The sequence below is a fragment of the Bombus affinis genome, chromosome 2 (assembly GCF_024516045.1).
Source record: "Bombus affinis isolate iyBomAffi1 chromosome 2, iyBomAffi1.2, whole genome shotgun sequence".
Taxonomy (NCBI): domain Eukaryota; kingdom Metazoa; phylum Arthropoda; class Insecta; order Hymenoptera; family Apidae; genus Bombus; species Bombus affinis.
Window position 1 is genome coordinate 17,083,100 of NC_066345.1, and position 19,012 is coordinate 17,102,111.

Genomic DNA, 19,012 nt, shown 5'->3' on the forward strand with positions numbered 1-19,012 from the left:
CTCACGGCCCCCCGCCTCCCCCCTCGGCCCCGTGAATTCCCCGATCCCCCCGGCTGCGGCCTCCTCGTTTGCCTGCCTTCCATTTCGCCTTCCCGAGCGGCCAGCCGCTCGATCGCGCGCGCGCGCTCTTTCCTTTTGCTCTTGCTGGCGATGCCGATCCTCGCCGTTTCGTGGACCGCTCGTCCTCGTCTCGCATCCTTCTTTCCTGCGTTTCTTTCAAGGTTTTCACCAGTCGTTACCGCTTTGCGCCGCTCTAAACCATTTACTACCATTTCGGGACGCGTTTCCATCGAAATCCCCGCATCCGTCCAAGATCGGGTCGACTTTCTTTTATTCAAGCTTTTTACACAGAACTTTACAATTTACAAAACGAACGAAGGTGGTTTCGTAAGGCACGCGCGACTCTCGTCGTTACGCGGCCGTACGAGTCGTGGCGCGCTTCGCGACGTGCCAGCAAATAAATACGTTTCTCTTTTTCTTTTTCCTACGTTTCGCGCTTCCATTATTCCTTTGCAATTTTCGGCTCGCGCGTCGACGCTTTGGTCAACGTCCGAACACGCGTATATTACCCTTTGTGGGAGAATTCGCCTCGCTGCACACCTACGTGTACTCGTTTCTCTCGCGAGTACACGGACGCGTCATATACTATACGTAGCAAACACGTACGCGCGCTGGCACGCCGGTGTATCGCGTATATACATCGCGCGCGTACGTAGGTGTACGCGAACGAAAGCAGCTGCGATCGGTACGCCGTGTATTTACATTTACAAAGGAACGCGTCCGATCGAACGCGCCACGGACAAAATTTTCGCAGCGTTCGCGGACTCGGCCAACACCAAGAACAAAGGCGTCCGAGGCGAAGGAGCCGACGAACAGCAGGGTCGAGAAGCGAGAGAAAAAGACGGCCGTCCCAGGCGGTCTCGCGTTTCTCTCCTCCTCGTACAGAGGGCGAAATCGTCCGACGAAGTGGCGACGCATCCGTCGGTACGGTCGAGCGCGATCGGTAAAGTCGAATTCGTCGGTAAGATCGCGCGCATCTCGAGCGTGTGTTCCAAGTTCGCAACCGAGTCGAGTCGAGTCGAGTCGAATCGAGTCGAACGCGCAACCGGCTCGATTCTCATAATTGTTTTACAAATAAAAATAAATAGAAAGAATTTGTAGAGAGATAGAGATAGAGAGATAGAGAAAGAGAGAGAGAGAGAGAGAGTGAGAGAGAGAGAGAGAGAGAGTGAAGGAGGGAGGGAGAGGCAGACGGCGAGACGATATCGTTTCTCGCCCGGAAACAGAAAAGAAATCCAAAATCGCAGGTACACGACGAGTCGCGTAGCATTCCGTATTTCGTCTACGAGAACGTGACCGAGAACGAGAAAACCGACGACGTTTCCGTGACACGCCCGAGAACCTTTGGTCGGTAAAGAAGTTGGTTGCTGCGTCCCGGACGTTCTCCAGTCACCGCGTTGGCAGAAGCGGCACTCGTGTCGCACTAGTTGGCGCCTTCCACACGATCTTCTCTACCGCGTTATTTTTCTTCTTCTCGTACTTCTCGTTCTCGTCCTCGTTACGACCTTTCGGCGTGGATAGCCGTGGTGGAAGTTATAACCGAGAGGAGATCGCCACTGGTTTGGCTAACGATTGGCTCTAGCGGTGGCACGCTAAAAGATAAAAAAACGGATGAAAGATTAGTATCGCTGAAACCGAAGGAGGCGAGTCGTCGCACTTACGTAAGGGTAGTCTGTCGATTGAGAACTGCGGCGGTAGGTAAAGCGAGGGGCGAGTGAGCGTGGCTCGCGTGCCTCGATCGCCCCGTAGTCGGTGTACCTAGGGGTGGACGACGTTCGTCGGATCCCCCGTTCCCACCCGACGCGTTACCGCTTCCGTTCTCGTTCTCCGCCCGATCCCCGGTTTCTGTACCGGCACCACCGCCATCTGTACCTGCCCCGGTCGCTGCCTCGCTCTCGGCTTCTTGCTTCGCCTCCGTATCGGCCACTATCCCACCCCCGTTACCACTACCACCGCTCCCATACACGTTCAACTGCAGCGAGTCCACTGGAACGTGAAAAGAGACCAACGATTCGAAACGTTACCTTCGCGTTCGCTCCTCTCCGCTCGGTTACGCTCGTCTCTATTCGCGCTACTCCCTTCGCCCTCTCCTCCCTCCATTTAGAACGAGCGACGAATTTTTTATCTCGATCGGTCATCCGACTTGTTTGTTCGCAACGCGGCGCGGTGTCGCTCCATGTCGGACTTTACTCCCGATCCGGGACTCGAATTTCGAGTCGTTCAAGGTCCGCCATGAGACTACGTACCGCGCGATGCTACGCATTTTATCATCATCGTACCTTTCCGATTCGCGCGTACCTATCATTTTTCCTTCAAATCGTACTTCCATCAACACATAAACATATATATATATAACAAGAAAGAGAGAGAGAGAAGAGAGATAGAGAGAGGGAGAGAGGGCGAGTTACAAGGAACGGACGAAATCCGAGAAACGACGATTCGTCCGATCCGTAGGTACACCAGCCGTATCGATCGACGATCGATACCCGTCTCGAGATAGACAAATAGACGCGTTGGGGGGGGGGGGAAGCGAACGGAAAAGGAATTTAATGACAAACTTGCTCACCGAAGACTCACCGAGTAAGTTAGACTTAATCTCGGTCTTGTGCATGCCGCTCGGTCCCGCCAAGCTTCCGCTCATTCCCGAATGATTCTTCGGCTTCCGTTTCCTCGTCTGTATTCCCTCCTTCTTCATGCTCAGTGGCCTGTTCACCTGCGCAAAGACAGAAAAAAAGAACAAGGCTTAGCTAGTTTTTCCGCGACTCGGGCGAACACGAAATTACTGGAATTCGTCGAAACGTGATAATAAACGGCCGGCCGTATCGGCGTTTACGATCTCGTTAAAATCACCGATAAGACGGTTGCGCGGTCGATCGGCTCGTGGGATCAAAGTCGATTAAGGACGCGCCGCGACGCACCATCGGTGATGCATCGCGGATAACAGTCAAGGTTTCGGAGACGCGGAGCGAACACAAGTTCTCGAGGCGGGACCACTCGAGGTGCGCTGAAACGCGGCACTCGTGATTTCGTAACGACGTATCGCGTACACGTATGTGACACGCGTGTACGATCGATGCACCGATTTCAGATCTCGGCGTTTTCGAGATGTTTTCGGAACGATTATCGGAGAACAGGGGGAAGACGAGTCGGCCGGCGAGTACGCCGAGATAAAGGCCACGCGAGGAGCGTCGCGTTGCGTAAGAAAAGTAATCAACGGGCAACCGGGATCACGAACGGTGACCGCGTTTCGTTCTCGATTCTTGGCCAAGATTTCGAGTTTCGACGGATCGACGACATTGCGCGCGTGTGCTCTCCTTAACCCCTCCCCCCCTCCCGCCAAGGTAATAACAACGAACTTTACTACCTGGTAGAGAATCCGGCAGCAAAGAACCTCTCCCGGCAACGACTTTCCCAACGATATAGGTGTTAAAATATTAGATCGATTATACGTACGAAAAGCAAAGAAAAAGAAGGAAGAGAAAGGAACTCGATGGTAGTCGAAAAATGCGATTTTCTTACGTATCGACCGTGGGTCGTAAAAGAAGCGGCAGATTCTATCGATGACGTCGCTACTAGCGAATCTGGATTTACGAATAGGCGCGTGGAACAAGGGTGACACGTCCGAAGGCCTGGCAAATCGAAGCTAACTCGCGTCGTTAGATCGGTGCAACAGCGATGGTTCTCCGTCGACGATTTTACGCTGGTCCAGCGATATACGCAGAATGTCGTACGCGCCACCGGGTTAACGAAGAGCATCGGGATGAAATTTTACAGCGGGATTCGGCTTGTTCCCTCGTTGCTTTCCTTCGTTTCCGCGGCACACTGTCAAAGACGCGCCTTCGCTTCGAAAGTAATTCGCGGCGATGGGTCGCGGCAGTTGTACAAACAAAGAGAGAGAATCGGCTCGAGTTGGGAGACTCGAGAATTCGTCGGCGGACGAGGAATCGTCGTCGCGTTTCGCAATCGGTGGCTCGCGATGCACGACGGAGGAGAGAAGGAGCACCGATCGACGAAATCCTTGTAGAACGTTATCGAGCGGGCGGACGCGCGCCCACCGTTCGAACACTTACGTTGTGTAGCTTGTAGTAGAGGCCGCAAGCGTTGCACACCGGCTCGCCGTTGTTGTTCCGCCGCCACAAGGTCGTGTTGCTGGTCCTGCAATTGGCGCACTGAACCCCCGTCCTTCGTACACCGGCCTAGAACGAGAAACCAGGTGACGAGAAATGACGGAGCGGTGGAGTATTCGCGCGGTCTCGAGAACGCGAAAATGGGAACGTTCGAGACGTAGAAACTAGAGTAAACAACAACCGGCGTGAGCCTCGGCGCGATTGTTTGCTCTCGGTAACAGATAACGCCGATTCTTTTTTTCGCGGACGACGCTTGCCAACGAACGAACACGGAGGAGGAGGAGGAGGAAGAGAAGGAGGAGGAGGTGGAGGAGGAGGAGGAGGGAGAAGAAGAAGAAGAAGAAGAAGAAAAGGAAGAGGAAGAGGGAGAGGGAGAGGGAGAAGGAGACGACGAAGGGGAAGAGGCAAGATCGGGCGAAAGGGGCAATCGCACGAATAGTTGCGAGAAGTTTACCGTGGCGACGGTTTGTTTGGGTTTGCCGCATCTCATGGACGACCTGTTTATTCCGTTCATCTTGTAGATGCAACTATGACAGTAGAAACGGCCGGTTTCGTCTCTCTTCCAGCTGGACGTTGGATTGCCGCAACCGAAGCACTCCTTTGGATCGGCGGTCATGATGGTTCCGTCGAAACCGTCCTCGTTGGTCAACGGCAGATTCGGCCACGGGGACGGAGCCGTGGTGCTACCGGTCGACACGCTGTACGCTCCTCCCGAGTACAGCTGAATGTTGGCCGCGTCACCGACGGAGATCGCCGCCACGTTCTGATAGCTCGGCACGCAATCGAACGCGGGCGGAGATGGAGTTCCGGCGGCCGACCAGTACTCGCTGGCGGTGTTCGGCTTCGTGTAAGAGTACGATCCGGCCCCGGTCCCGTACAGCGTCACCTGAGATCCCGGCGAGCCTGGCTGCTCGTAGTGAAGAGGCGGCACGCCGCGCGACCCTCCCAGCGAGGACGCCAGCGTCGGGTCGCCCTTCATGTACGCGCTTCCAGGGGACTCGACCTAAATTACCAATCTCGTTTAACGGAAATATCAACCGTTCGCGCATACGTTAGATTCGGTGCGATTCGACCTTCTTCGCGTCTTTCCGCCGCTCTTTTTCTTTTTTTTCTTTTTTTTTTTTCTCTCACAATGTTACGACTACGAACGACTCCACCGAGTATCCGAACGCGAAAACTCGTCGATCGTAACCATTGGGTTGGCAACCGAGTGATTTTGTCAATACCACTTAATGACGAGATCCGCAATCGCTCGGTTGCCAACCCGATACTGTTCGTAATTGTCGTTTATCGTCGTTTCGTTATTTTTATACGATTCTCGTAATAATATCGTAATAACAACGCATGCGACGATATCGCAACGCTAGGCAAATAGATAAACGGGCAAAGAAATCGGCGGTGCGACGGACGACGGAGAAAAGTATCGAGCCGAGCCTACTTACCCCGGGCACTCGCGACGACAGTTGAGACGGATACGCGAAGATCACTTGATCGCCGGGTTTGGTGTAGCTGTAGGTCGGTGCTTGTTGAAACGTCTCGCTGGCGGATATGTACTGCTGGTACTGGACGGCTTGCGACGGAGGAATCGGCACCGTCTCGAGCGTGGTGTACGTGCTCGACACCTTGATACCGTCGACCGGTACCGTGGCTCCGACGGCCGCAGCCGCTGCCACAACCGCGTTCGTCGCGGCCACGTTCGCCGCCTCGGTCTCGTACTTGATGCTCACCCCACCGGTGTTCACGTATCCCGTGACCATTTGATGCTGCTGACCCGGCTGCTGGTGACCTACGGAAGTCGCGGTCGCGCGAATACCGCCGTCTCCGCCGATCGGCGGAGAGTAAGACGGTGGCGCGGGTGAATCGAGCTGCACCCCGACGTTCGTCTCGGCCATGCCGCCACCGCCCTCGTATTCCTCGCTGGTCGCGACCAGCACCGGCGACGAGCCCTGATGATACGACCTCGCGACCGCCGTCGATCCGTTTCCACCGCTCGACTGGCCGCCTGCCTCCCGCGGACTGTACCTTTGATTGCCGCCGGCCGACTGAACCACGCGTCTCTCCTGCACCGCCTGGATCGCGATCGCGTGACCGTCCCTTCGCATCTGTTGCTGCTGTCCGTCCGCCGAGTATCCGGCGTACATGCGATCCGCGTCCGTTCTCTCCGGCTCCGACGTCTCGTACCTTTCGAATCGTTGAAAGTCGTTGAACGATCTACAGACGCGACCACGCGTTTTCGCTTACCTGACCGTATCCTTCACCGTCAGCACGGACGGATCCACCGTTTCCGAAACCTGCACCCGCACCTCCTGTCCGTTGCTCGTCATGTAGACGAGAGACTGCTCGCGAGAACGAGCGTGCTGCTGCTGCTGTTGCTGCTGTTGCTGCTGCTGCTGTTGCTGTTGTTGTTGCATCTCCGCCTCGGTATGTGCAATTTGCAGGATACTCAGCTTGCAGCCTTGGTCCTGTTGCTGTTGTTGTTGCTGTTGCTGTTGCTCGTCCTGATACGAGCGCGATCTGCATTGCTGAGCTTGATCGTCGACCGATCGACGATGGTGCTGCGAGTCTTCGGGTTCGGCCACGGTCTCGGTGATGTGTCCGGCCGTGGTGATGGTGCGCACGTGCCTTCTCGCGGTGATCACCGACCTGGAACTCTCGACGGATCGCTCGTCCGTCGTTGCCACTCGCGGCGAATCCTCTTCCGCTCGACCGTCCTCCCATTCGCGTTTAACCTCCTGCTTCGACAACGTCTCCTTCATCGCGACCTGCGAACACCAACGCAGCGAATCTTTCCAACGAAAGTAGGCAACGAGAGCGAAACGGACGGCGCGTTTGCCGAACCAACGCGCGGAGGACTGTCGTTCGCCGTCGTCGTCGTCGTCGTCGTAGTCGTCGTCGTCCTCCTTCTCCTCGGGCGAACGGCCACTGTCGGCGAAAGAGCGAAGGTGGGGCACGACTCTTCGGACACGCGACTCGCTCGCGTTTCGAGAAGGCGAACCGCGAGAACTAAGAAATTCGGTCGGTCGACGCGTCGCGGTCGCGTCGAGAACAACGCGAGAGAACGAGCTTCGACAGGAAGAAGAGCGGCAGGAGAAGAAAGGGACGGACGGCGCGCCTCGTCCGTCTCGAGAAAAAACCGACGAACGGCTGTTTGCCCTGACTCGCGTCACACTTCCCTTCGACGATGTCAAACTTTCGACTTCCGGACCGAGCACGCGACCGTACCTTTCTCTCTCTCTGCTCTCTGGTCTCTGTCTGTTGGACGGCGGGCCCTCGGTCGCCGCCGGTGCTTCTTCCGTTTGCACGGGCTGCCGCGTTAACCAGTCGACTCGGCTAACTTCCGAGAGAAATCGAAATCGCGCGCGAACGCGAACGCGTCGACGTTGGATAAACGTTACGCGTGCACTGTGCGGGGCACCCCCGTGACGGCTGCGCTCGTTTCGCACGAAAAACGATCGAGCGAATTCACCGAGCGACAGGGAACCGTCGCGCCGCCGCCGAGCAAAGTTTCTACTTTTCTCTCTTTTCACGGAAAACTGGCGAAAGAGAGGAGAGAGACGAGCGCCGAGAATCTCTGGCTATCGAGTGGAAAAGAGGCAACGGAGGGGTCCGTTTGTTTGTTCGTCGATAACGAGCGGCCGCTCGCTAGCTCACGGGCGAGATAACGCCTTGTCACGAGGGGTTGGGGCGGAGGGAGCCAGCGCACGAGGGGATCGCGAGAGGTGTTCGTGCGTTCCCCGGCGCTCCTCGCCCTTCTCGTCGGCCATCGTTGTCAACGCCATTTTGTTGTCACGGAGAATCGGTACGTACTCGGGTCTCGGTACTCGCTACCCGGTATTGGTAGGATGCTCACGGTGAATCATTCGCACCCGCTGCTTATCGCCGCTTCCTCCCTCTCCCTCTTCCTCTATTCTGTTTTTTTCTCTCCCGTCCTCCGTCCACCGACGTTTCGTCTTTCCCCTTTCTGCCCCCCGCGTCTTTCGTTCGGCCCGCCGAAAGTACGACCGTGATCGTCCGTGGCAAACGACGAATCAGCCACGGTTGTCGCGTCATCGACCCTCCGGCACTGATTCATCTTCGCAAAGAAAGCAGCGTCATCGGCGAGGCGAACGATTCGCTAGGCGAAAGGATCGGCCAGTTTCTCGAGCAGGAAGCGTTGGTCGCATGACGCGGAGGAAAAAAAATTCACCAGCGAGGCATACGTGGCGCGAGGCGATCGACGTCTCGCGTTTCGCCATAGATACGGATTAATCGGAGGATCGAGATAAAAATCGAAAAACGTTGACGGGCCGGCTCGATCGCGATAACGCCGCTTGAAAAATCACTCGTCGCGCCTCTTCTATTCCGCCTTTGTTTTTTTTTTTTTTTTTTTTTGTCCGTGATCCGCGAAAGGTGGTCGATGGCGCGTCGATCGAGGGACACCAGCCACCGGCTTACCGAGAAATTTTCCATCCAATTCTCGCCGCGTATCTCCGGCGAAATCGAAAAATTCGTCGTTTATCGGAGAACGAAGGAAACGAGCAGATCGCTTCGCGTTATATCGTTGATAACGAACGATAAGAAATAACGAGCGAGTCACGATCCTGTCCGTTTTCGACGGCGTTTCGATCGAGCGCGTTTCGTACGAAAAACGAAACGGCGAGACGAAACGCGAAACGATCGAACGCGAGCTTCGTTGGACGAACGACGACCACGACGACGACCGCGACGACGAACACGACGAAACGAAAGAGAGAACGCAGGCTGTAGAAACGGAGGGCGACGCGACGCGTAGAAGGACGCGGACGCGTGGATGTGGCCGCGCGGCGGCCACCGATGGGGATGTCGAGCCATCGGCAAGAGGCACGCCGTTGTCAAAATAAACGACACTATCGCGATTTATCTCGTTTCCCATGATAATAAGAGATAAAACTGCATCCTTACATTAGCTAGTATATCAGCTAAAATGATAATTTCAGTCGTCGGGTTCGCCAGGAAGGCGTAGGGCCGTGTCTCTAGTTCCGCGGTCGAGTTTCGCGAGGACGTCTCGAAGGTGGCCGACCGTCGGCCGTCACCGCGCCGAGTCTCCTTTTCGAGTTAGCATCTGCGGTCCGAGTCGACGTGCCGTGCGTCCTCGATCCTGGAATCGCCGCATCCGACGAACGCCGAGAGACGAGTGAGAAACGAAAGCGAACGAAAGAGGATGTGAACGGGGTGGCGAATCGCTGTGGCCGTAAAGCCGGGTAAGCTCGGTCGGTGGATGAGTACGTGTGGATCGCGCGCCACGTGCGCGCGGTTCTCCTTGCTTTTTCTCTCGTTTTTTCGGGAGTACGAAGGCTGCGAAAGACGACGCACAGGGTTGCGTCACGACTGGAATCGCGAACACGACGAGGCCATTTTCTTTATCAGTCGAGTAGGAAATTCTTATCGGCGTAAATGAAAATCCCAGGTGAGCCGGTGTGGGTGCGTACGTGCTCGCGCCAACGAAACGATATCGAAAAGGCGTACGCGATCGCGTAAGAAATGAAATTTTTTTTCCATTTCGTTGGAACGCGATGACGGTGTCCGAGTGGAAAGAGCGGCAGGCGCACGCGCCGAGGGTTGACGCGTACCCGTCTCGATCGCGTTACGCAATCGCGTTTCCTCGAATCGAGCGTCGCGGTTCTCGTAACTTTCCATCTCGTCGTCGAGTTGCCAATTCGATTCGAGCTACGCGTTTCTCGCTGCTCTGCTCTCTGCTCTTCCAACGAAATCGAGTTTGACGATGGATTTAGAGGGGCCGCGACGCGATGTCTCGTCCCTTCGCGTCTCGAAACGTCGCGGAACGCGAGCAGCGTCTAAATCTTTTTACGACGCGATTCGCGCGACCGCGCGATAACGCGTGATCCATCGGAACGGCTCCGTGGCGCGTTCCGATCCCGCGTTTTACAACGCCAATTACCGTAATAATTTACAACGAACGAGCCGTGTCTGTCGGTTTCCACGAATAAACACCGCTCGTTCTCGCTCTCGCTCTCGCTCTCGCGCTCGCCTCGCTCTCGCGCTCGCCTCCGTGCCCCGCTCGCGTCGCCGCGTTTCCGCGTAAACGGCAAGAGCAGCGCGGACGCGTCCCGAATTTCGACGACGAACAGGTCGCGCGTTTCCGAGGACAATGCGCGCCGTTCCGTTCGCGACCACGCGACTCCCGAGACCAATAATTAACGCTCGAGCGACAAACGGCATTATCGTCGCTGTTGCCCGATATTATTCCATTATCTTACGACGGCTATGTGCTCAACGATTAATAAAATATCTGCGCACAGGGGTATCTCGTCTCGATATCGTATAGTTTCGCGGTAGACTTCGTCGAGACGGCTGGCACTCGTGACCGCCGGCTTTCTCGCGTCTCGTTGTCCCTCGAATCCAGCGGAAGGATTCGACCCGACGACCTTTTCCAGTCTCCGTGGCCGTACTAGCCGAGGAATCGGACGATTCGCCGAGCCACAAGTGTCGTCGATCCGCTCGGAACGTAAAACACAAGTGTTTCGTTCGAATCGGGCTGGATCGTGCACGCGCTACCAAAACAGACCGCGAGTTACGTCTTTCCAAATATCGTTCTATCCGCCTTGTGTCTCGAGTTGCCACGACTCGCTCCGTCTCACCACGCCGCGCCACGCTGCTCCATCCAGCAACGTCCCATACTCGGCGTATTATAGCGCCGTGTTTCCATCCGCGGTACTTTCGGCACGAAATTTCCAGTTCGGCCGATCGTCAAACGGTACGCCGAGCCACGCGACCGACCGGTTTCCACGCGTTTTCTCTCGCGATTTTCCTTTTCCCTTTCTACGTGCTCGGACGCGCTCCCTTCCGTCGCGGTTATTAGCACGAGGTAACGCGCGACCGACGAACCAGCGTACGGAAGAAAACGGCCGAAAGAAAGAGAATAGCGAGCGAGAGAAAGAAAAGAAAAGAAAAGAAAAGAAAAGAAAAGAAAAGAAAAGAAGACGGCTCGAAGCGGAAGCGAGAACGAAACGGACGAAGATCGAAGCGGGAAAATTAAAGGACGAAGACTGAACTTACCGTGGTAGGAGAACGTGAGAGAAACGTTTCGCGTGAACGAGGTTCCGTGATACAGGTAGTCGGTTTGGCGAACGATATCGAAGAAGCTCTGATTTGTGTCGCGTCGACGGTCGATGGTCGACTCGCGGGACAGACGCGGCTACGATTCGACAGCGAAGGTGGCGAAAGCGCGGCTTGACACAGGTGCGCTGCCAAGGTGTGCCTACGACGATTCGGGTCGGCTGCCGCCTGGTAGCGTCGTACCGAAGCTTCGATTCGAGCAAACGTGGGAGAGGGAAAGCACGCGCGACCGCCAACGTTAACGCGAACGCGTTAAATATTGACCGAACACGATTAGACGAGAGCTTGGCTCGTTCCCTCGCGCTTTCCCTCGACTCGTCGCATCGATCGCGTTTTAGCCTCCCTTTTCGCTCGCCGCCATCTTGGTCCCGCTGCACCGGGTCCTCCCCTTTTCGCATTTCCATCTTTCTCCCTCCGCCCTTTCGCTTCCTTTCCAAATCCTTTCTCGACGCGAAACGGGCCACGCGGCAGCCCGAAGGAAAAAAAGGGAAAGGCAGCCGGCGGCACGCAGAAAAGAGGAACGTGCATCGTCCGCGTCTCTTCCCGATGAACGAGATACGCGAACGTACGCGTATGCGGAAAGAAGCTAAAAAACGCACCGTGCGTTAAGAGAGACAGAGAGAGAGACAGAGAGAGAGAGAGAGCGCGCTCATACGTCGCGTTATCGTTGAAAACAGCGGGAGAAGAGGCCGAGAACTCGAGTCGAGAACAGAGGGTGTCGTCATACTTGCAGAGCACACACGGGATTCCTGCGATAAGGGACTCGCTCAGGTGAGACACGGTCGTAAGATTGGTGCCGTGGGGCGCGACTCCGCGTAAATCCGAACGGTCTAACGTCGTCCAACTTATCCCCTCGGGAGCAAACATCGCACGCCTCGATCCCCTTCGTTCGCCTATCTCGATAATTCCCATTCACCGGCCATCTACCACGGGCTCCCGTCGTTCACCCGGAATACGCGCAATAGCCGGAATACGCTGCGTTTCCCACCGGTTACGCCAATGAGGCAAAGCCACGCCGCCGCCACCGCCGCCGCCACCGCTGTCTCTCGCTCGCTTTCGCTCTCTCGTCCCAACCTTTAACCGAGATTAGTCGAGATATCGCGGCCGTTATCGCCGAAAATACACAGGGATGAAGTTTTTCCTGCACGTTCACCGACTTCTCTTCGCCAGCTGGTCGACGCGACGATGCCATTCGAGTAAACGTTGCCGCGCGCGCTTCTTCTTCCTTTCTCCGCTTGCATCTGCTACGGGCGTTCTACGTTTCCAGGGATCGGCCGGTCTCAGCCGTCTCGTACAATTTCCTCCTTCCGATTTAAATATCCCTTTTTATTTAAAAATAATCGATTCGATACAGAACACTTTGATAATATACCAACATGTTGAAACGTAACATGCAACATTTAGTCGCTGATCGTCGATATTCAGTCGCCGACATAATTACATTATCGTAACGCGTTATAAAATTACAATTTTCTGCATCGTATCGTGATATACATATATACGTCGTAGTGCATTTGAACGAGTTGAACGTCGCAAGGTGACGCGATGCTACAATTAGATCGCAATAGATAACGATTATTTTTAGTTTTCCAACGCTTCCGATTCGACGCGCACAGTTCGCGCTTCGAATCTACGCTTATTACTTTCTAATAACATGTATTTCCTATTTACACAGAAAGTATCCAACGTCCATTCTCTCAAATCAATCTTTTCAACATATAATCAGTAAAATCTTTGCCTCTTTCTACGTACTTCTATTTTCCACTTCTTTCACCGATCTTAGGATTATAACGGGTCTATGAAGGGTACGAGTAACTAGCCTCGCGCTAGGCGACCACCTCTTTTCAACGAATCGAACGATTCGTTTACGCGTCTTTCGTCCGTTCTATCGTTGTTGCTGCTCTAACAGCGCACGCACCAACGAGAGAACAGTTGGAACGAAAAAAAACGACGAAAGACATTTCCTTTCCTTTTTCGCGTTTCCTTTCGTTCTTCTCTCATCGACTCGCGAACCGCGATAAACGTTCGTCCTCGTGTTCGTTCATCGAACCAACGTCGTTCCTCCCTTTTCTCCTTTTTCGCACCTTCTTCGAAATTACGATACGCTGGACATGCATCTCAACGTCGAACGTTGGCCAACGAACGAGTTTTACGACGATATCGAGACGACCGTCGGTCTGTCCAGATGACCGTTGTCGAGGATAATTTTAGTGGCCGCCGTGTTGGGCGACGAATTGCCGAGCGTTACAATATGCGGGGAAGCGAGTTGATGATGATCGGGAGAATGACTCGCGGATATCATGACCGGCGATCGATTCGCGCAAGGAGGCGACGGGCACTCGACTTTCGGCGAGTGCGTCTCGAGTAGTTGCTGATGTTGATGCTGTTGTTGCTGCTGCTGCGGTTGTTGTTGCTGCGAGGCGATCATATCGTAATACATTTCCGATTGATAAGAGACGATTCGGCTGGCTGACTGTGGACTGCCGTACAGGTTGCTGCCGTAGGTCACCTGAGGCACTGCGGTATGGTTCATCCTCAATTCTCCGTACGTGCCTGCGCAAACGTTGCAACGTGGTGAACAAAATCTGCGAATGGCGCAGCGTGCTACAACGATACGAACGAGATTACACGTACCTGGCTCCAATTTTACGTTGTTGTTGCTGCTGTTAGCGTTGTTGTTGTTGTTATTGCTGTTGTTGTTGCTGGCGGTGGTGATGCTGGTGTTTCCGTTATGACGAGCTGAGGTGGCGTGGCTCGCGGAAACGCATTCTATCGTGCTAGACGTTCCTGAACGCGTGGACTCGACTCGCGGTGCCATCATACGAAGTCCGCGTCCAGCTTGCATGGGCACGATATCGCCGGGTCCAGGGACGAAACCGCGCGTATCCCTGTTAACAGCGCAAATACAGCCAAGTATCAGAACAAAGACGGAGACTACGGTGGACGATCGTTGGGAGCGTCGATCCGAGCTACGAAACGTACCCAGGTAGCCACCGGGACTGGTGCCTTGCGACTCTCTGCAGCCGAATCTACGCTGCTCTTTCATGGTCCAAGGTGAAACAGCGTTGATTCGGCTTTAGCCTCGTATTTAATAGGTGTACGAGTAGAATCTTCGACCAGGAATAGTCGTAGCACTCGGATCGAGTTAAACGATAACGAATCGTTCGACGGTTGTTGATAAATGTGTTGTATAAAAATCCGTTTATCCGATAACGTACCCCTCGAGAACCATCTCACCGTTGCCTGTACAGGAAGCGACGGTGCCGGCGATCGCCGTCGCATCGGTCGATTTCATCTTTGGCTTCCTCTTCCTCGTTTGAATGCTGTCCTTTTTCATAGCGTGAGGTCTGTTCACGCCGTGCAATTTGAAATAGAGCCCGCATGCGTTGCAAACGGGCTCACCTAACGTGTTCCTGCGCCATAACGACGTCATCGTCGTTTGGCAATTGCTGCACGACGTGCCCACTCGTCTCGAAGCGGACTGCGGACACACGAAATCTCGTTAAAACGCGTGCTAACTAAGCAACTTGCACACGACTTGGACACGAAGAGAGAAAAACTTGAAAGAGAAGGGGCGAGAGAGGAGGAACGACAACGACGACGACGACGACGACGACGACGACGACGACGACGACGACGACGACGACGACGACGACGAGAGAAATCGCGGGGTAGAAAAGTTGTGACAAGATATCGCAAGAGCCTCTTCTCTTTCGTCCAAGTAGAAGAACGAGCGAGCAGACAGACACTTATAAAAGAAGAAGCAAGACGGAGAAGGAGAGGAAAGCAAGGTGTGTCGGGTCGATCAGGTCGAAAGAAATCTTACATCTACCGTTTAACTTATGATCGATCAAGCCCGAACGCTGACTCGTGCGCGGCGATCGCCAACCGTTCGACGCGATCGGTATCGCGCGCGAGACAGCGTAATCGGCTATACCCTCTGCGAACGAAATCAAGCGAGCCTGCTGCTACGACGACCTCGATCGAGCGAGAACCGAGAGACGACGAGAATCGACAAAGTGATTCGTTGGCAGTTTGATCGCATCGACGAACGACACGCTGCATACACGCGTCTAGGTAAATCGGCGCACGTCGTCCGATCAGGCTACGCAGGATTTCGAAACGGAGCGCGATTCTACCATGGGTATAGTGGCACCTCGAAGCTACGACAAATGTTCGACCGGTAGTTGTTGCTACTTGCGAGCTACGCTGCAAAACAGAAGTCGTTTGTTCTATTCTCGAGTCTTCGAGGGAAGTGCGTCAAGACGGAAGTAAAGCGAGCAATGAGAAGAGAAGTAACGGACGATGAAAATGATCAAAACAAGGTTATCGATGAAGCATGATCAACGGAACGATAAAAGTATGCGCGAACTAGGTGGTCGAAACGGGAGAAATAAAATAGTAGAGATAAATATAGCCAGCGACCGAGCGAGCGATAGAAACAGAAAGGAAGATAGAGAGAGGGCGGGAGAGAGAGAGATAGAAAGAGGGAGACACACAGAGCGACACAAAGATACAGAGAGAAAAAGAGAGAGAGAGAGAGAGAGAGAGAGAGAGAGAGAGAAAAGGAGAATATACGCCGGATGTCACGTATGCACGGCGAGATGAACGAGATGAGCGAGTGAGTGAGTGTGTGTTGGGGGATGACACCTACCAAACGCCGGTTCGTCGATTTCTCCTCGACGGCGCGACGGGCGCCACTATACCCATAGAAGCCTTTGTAGAAATCGCCCTGGTCCGCCACTGAAACAGAGACAGGATGCCAAACGTTAGGGGTGCTTCTAGTCGTCGTACGCGTGCGCGCCTAAAGCAAGCGCCTCCAATCCTTTCGTTCTTTTCTTAGACGTGGAAAATCGAAAGAGCACGATGTATCGCATCGGTCCTCGATGCGCTACCATTGCGTGGCACGCGTCCGTTCCGCGTGCCGTTCTTGAATCGCGGATACCGCCCGATCCCCAACTTGCTACCACACGAATGGCAAAACCATGGATCGTAGGCCCATTTCGGACTCGGGCGAATTTCCACACAGGCTCCTGTTTTTCTATATGTACGCGGCACCGCTCCCCCGGCTACGAACTTTCTCCCCTTTCCAATGGAAACGGAGAAAATGGTTGCGCGAGAGCGGCAAACGGCAACGAGTCCGACGCCAAGCGCGCGTTCGCGCTTTCGACGAGAAACTCGCCGATCTAGCGTTCCCGCGACCGCTTAGCCGGCCGTCGTATCTCTTCCATTTCTTCCTTACCAATCGCCGTGGCTGCTTCACCAATGGTCGATTCATTCCGTTCATCTTGTGGTAGAGACCGCACGCGTTGCACAGGTAGTGGCCCGTACCATCTCGTCGCCACAGCGGAGTGGAAATTGCGCCACAATTTACACACTCACGGCCCTCCGTAAAGTATTCCGCCTCGATGTTGTGCACTGTGCGATTTGTACAGTTTCAAAATGGTATCTTCGTTCGTCGTGCCGCGCGTAAGCGGCCATCGTTGTTTTCCGCATCCGGTCGGTTTTTCCCTCCGTGAAATTTACCCATCGGAGACCGGCGATTTCGAAACCGCGTGATTTGACTTCGAAACGTGGAAAGCAGAAGAAAAAGGGGACACGACGGGGATACGCGAAAGCACGCTGCTTGCTGTTGTGTACGCGCCAACGATCCGACGTCCGACGACGAATACCTGGCCAGGGAAAGTACTTAAACGCGAAACGCCCGAAGCCACGTAATTTCCAAGGTATTTTTCGAGGAAAATACCTCCGGCGATGGTCGATACCGAAGAATTTCGTTTTTGTATTTTTCCATCGCTTGCAGGCAATCATCCGACCTTTATTACAGACGTGCGCGCAACCGCAACTTTCACGAGCGAGAATTTTACCAAGCAGCTCTCGCTGAGACTCGTCGAAATTCGCTGAAATACGCTGAAATTCGTGAATTCGTCTCGATTCGTTGATCGAACGGAAAACAGACGCAAAACGAGGAACAAAGGCGAAACGTACGCCGGGGAAGGATACAGGAAACGTAGCAACGCGCGACAAAGGATGTCGAGGGATATGGCGTTATCAGAATTTCCGGTGTTTCTCGATAACAATAACTAGCGGTCGTTGCGAGTACGCGCGACGAGTACCGCTACGTCGAGCTATTTAAATACGTCACGACGACGAGCGGTATATCGTTGGCACGCGTTTCCATCGTCGTCGTTGCTATTACCGGAAAAAAAAAAAAAAAAAAAGAAGAAAAGAGGACGAGATACTATGGACGAACCGACGAACGTCGACGAGAGAGGTAGCCGCGGCGAAGTTCGGTCTCGCGTTACTCTCCGAGACGGCGACATCGAAACGAGGAGAGGACGAAAAGGTCGGCGTACCGGTAGTCGCGTATCCGGCAGAAACGGGACTGGGAAGCAATCGGATATCGTATATTAGTAAGCAAAATGTAGCTGACGTCAGCTGCCATCATCTTACGATCTCTAGCCGCTCTCAACGACGCGATACCGAGACGCGAAGAAACGGAGAAGCCGGGCAGGCGGAAGAAACGCGGGAAAACGCGGAAACCTTCTTTCCGTCGCTTCTTTAACGCTTACGAGAATTATAATGTACGGCTGTCGCGAATTCCGTTTAAACGAAGGGTACGAGAGCAGTCGGTAACGTTATCCCTTTGCAGGGCCGATGTTGTCGTCACAGACAGCGAAGAAGCGAATGATGGTCGGTGTGCCCGCACGGAAATGCTAGATATTCTTCGTCGTAACCGAATATTCAACGATGACCAAGACGGTATACACGCACGCACGAACGCATGCACGCACGCACACACACAGAGGGAAGATGACGAAGCGACGGGGAATGAGAATGGCAGAGTCTAATTACTTGACGAAGCAGTGCCGTAAGGGGCACAGGCAACTGCGAGCCCTGCTTTTATCGAGAGGGTGAAGGAGCGAAAAGCCAAGGTACGCGTCTACGAACAACGCTACGATACACGAGGAACGTAAAAGCGGCGCGAGGCGAATCGATGGAAAAAGGAAAGCGAGATCACGGAGGAAGGAGGGCGTACGATTCGGGATAGAAGAAGAGACGCGGAGAGACGGGAGAAAGCCGAAAACGGGACGGTGAAAAAGAGAAACGCACGAGCTCGCGAGATCGTTACGATAAAGAGGGAAGCGATTCGAGCGTACTCGAACGGAAAAGGCCACGTGCGTGCGGTGCAGGTTGGTGGAGGGCGCGAGAGCAAAGAGAGACGAAACAGGACAGGACACGTCGAAGCGACTCGACGGCTACGAGGTCTGGCGAGCAGAGTCAAAGTTAAACCGAGAGCAGACGCGTGGTCGATCGTAGAGATTCGCCCCGTCGTTCTTCCTTCGGGTGGACGAGCCTCGACTCGACTCGTCGCAGACGCGCGTTCCAAAACCACTCGAGATCCGCGGTATGTTAAAAGCCATATTCCTGGTTCCCCTCGGCTTTCGGCTAAAGTAACGAGCTCCGCTCGCAACCGCAGACGCACCGGCTCGCTTTCCAAAAGAACCACGCGCGCACGCCACTTAAAAAGCTTTCGACTCGACTTTCTTCTCCGTAGACAGAGCCTGGCTGCGTTCCGAGATGCGAGCCGCGTGCGTCCCACTGCACACGCACATCGCCATCCACCGTCGCTCATAGTCGTCGATGGTTAGTCGTTGGATCCACGGACGAACCTGATCGAAACTCGAAACGAAAAACGCGAGCCGACGCGACGAGACGCGGCGCAGCTG

At 54.5% G+C, this 19,012-nt stretch overlaps 2 protein-coding genes across 11 annotated transcripts in view; both read right to left on the minus strand.

Moving 5' to 3' along the window:
* Positions 1-314: 314 nt before the first annotated feature.
* On the minus strand, positions 315-7,749 carry LOC126928786 (transcription factor GATA-6-like). Of its 4 annotated transcripts, XM_050744553.1 has the most exons (8): positions 7,410-7,517; positions 6,429-6,949; positions 5,630-6,368; positions 4,642-5,190; positions 4,131-4,256; positions 2,638-2,773; positions 1,722-2,046; positions 315-1,652 (listed from the first exon to the last, which is right to left on the minus strand). In XM_050744553.1, the coding sequence occupies exons 2-8, from the start codon at positions 6,941-6,943 to the stop codon at positions 1,559-1,561; spliced, it is 2,484 nt and encodes an 827-aa protein (XP_050600510.1). In that variant the 5' UTR covers positions 6,944-6,949; positions 7,410-7,517; the 3' UTR covers positions 315-1,558. The 4 variants fall into 4 exon arrangements, with proteins under 4 accessions (XP_050600510.1, XP_050600514.1, XP_050600512.1 ...); XM_050744557.1 differs by lacking the exon at positions 1,722-2,046 and having other exon boundaries at positions 6,429-7,749; XM_050744555.1 differs by lacking the exon at positions 1,722-2,046 and having other exon boundaries at positions 2,627-2,773; positions 6,429-7,749.
* A 4,838-nt stretch (positions 7,750-12,587) lies between these two features.
* LOC126928780 (box A-binding factor-like) overlaps positions 12,588-19,012 on the minus strand; it is a 32,739-nt gene continuing 26,314 nt past the window's right edge. For 5 of the 7 annotated variants that reach the window (XM_050744538.1, XM_050744536.1, XM_050744539.1 and 2 more), the window contains exons 6-9: positions 16,525-16,700; positions 14,501-14,763; positions 13,917-14,170; positions 12,588-13,835 (exon numbers count right to left, since the gene is read on the minus strand). In XM_050744538.1, coding sequence (XP_050600495.1) covers positions 13,432-13,835; positions 13,917-14,170; positions 14,501-14,763; positions 16,525-16,700 — 1,097 coding nt within the window. In that variant the 3' untranslated portion in view covers positions 12,588-13,431. Of the gene's footprint in view, positions 13,836-13,916; positions 14,171-14,500; positions 14,764-15,936; positions 16,026-16,524; positions 16,701-19,012 lie in introns of those variants that run through there. The other 2 variants (XM_050744534.1, XM_050744540.1) reach the window with 2 other exon arrangements.

Coding starts and splice junctions, on each gene's coding strand:
- LOC126928786 (XM_050744553.1), bottom strand. CDS start 6,943: ATGAAGGAGACGTTGTCGAAGCAGGAGGTTAAACGCGAATGGGAGGAC. Junction 6,369..6,428: donor ACGGTGAAGGATACGGTCAG/GTAAGCGAAAAC, acceptor ACGATTCGAAAG/GTACGAGACGTCGGAGCCGG. Junction 2,047..2,637: donor GATTAAGTCTAACTTACTCG/GTGAGTCTTCGG, acceptor TTCACGTTCCAG/TGGACTCGCTGCAGTTGAAC.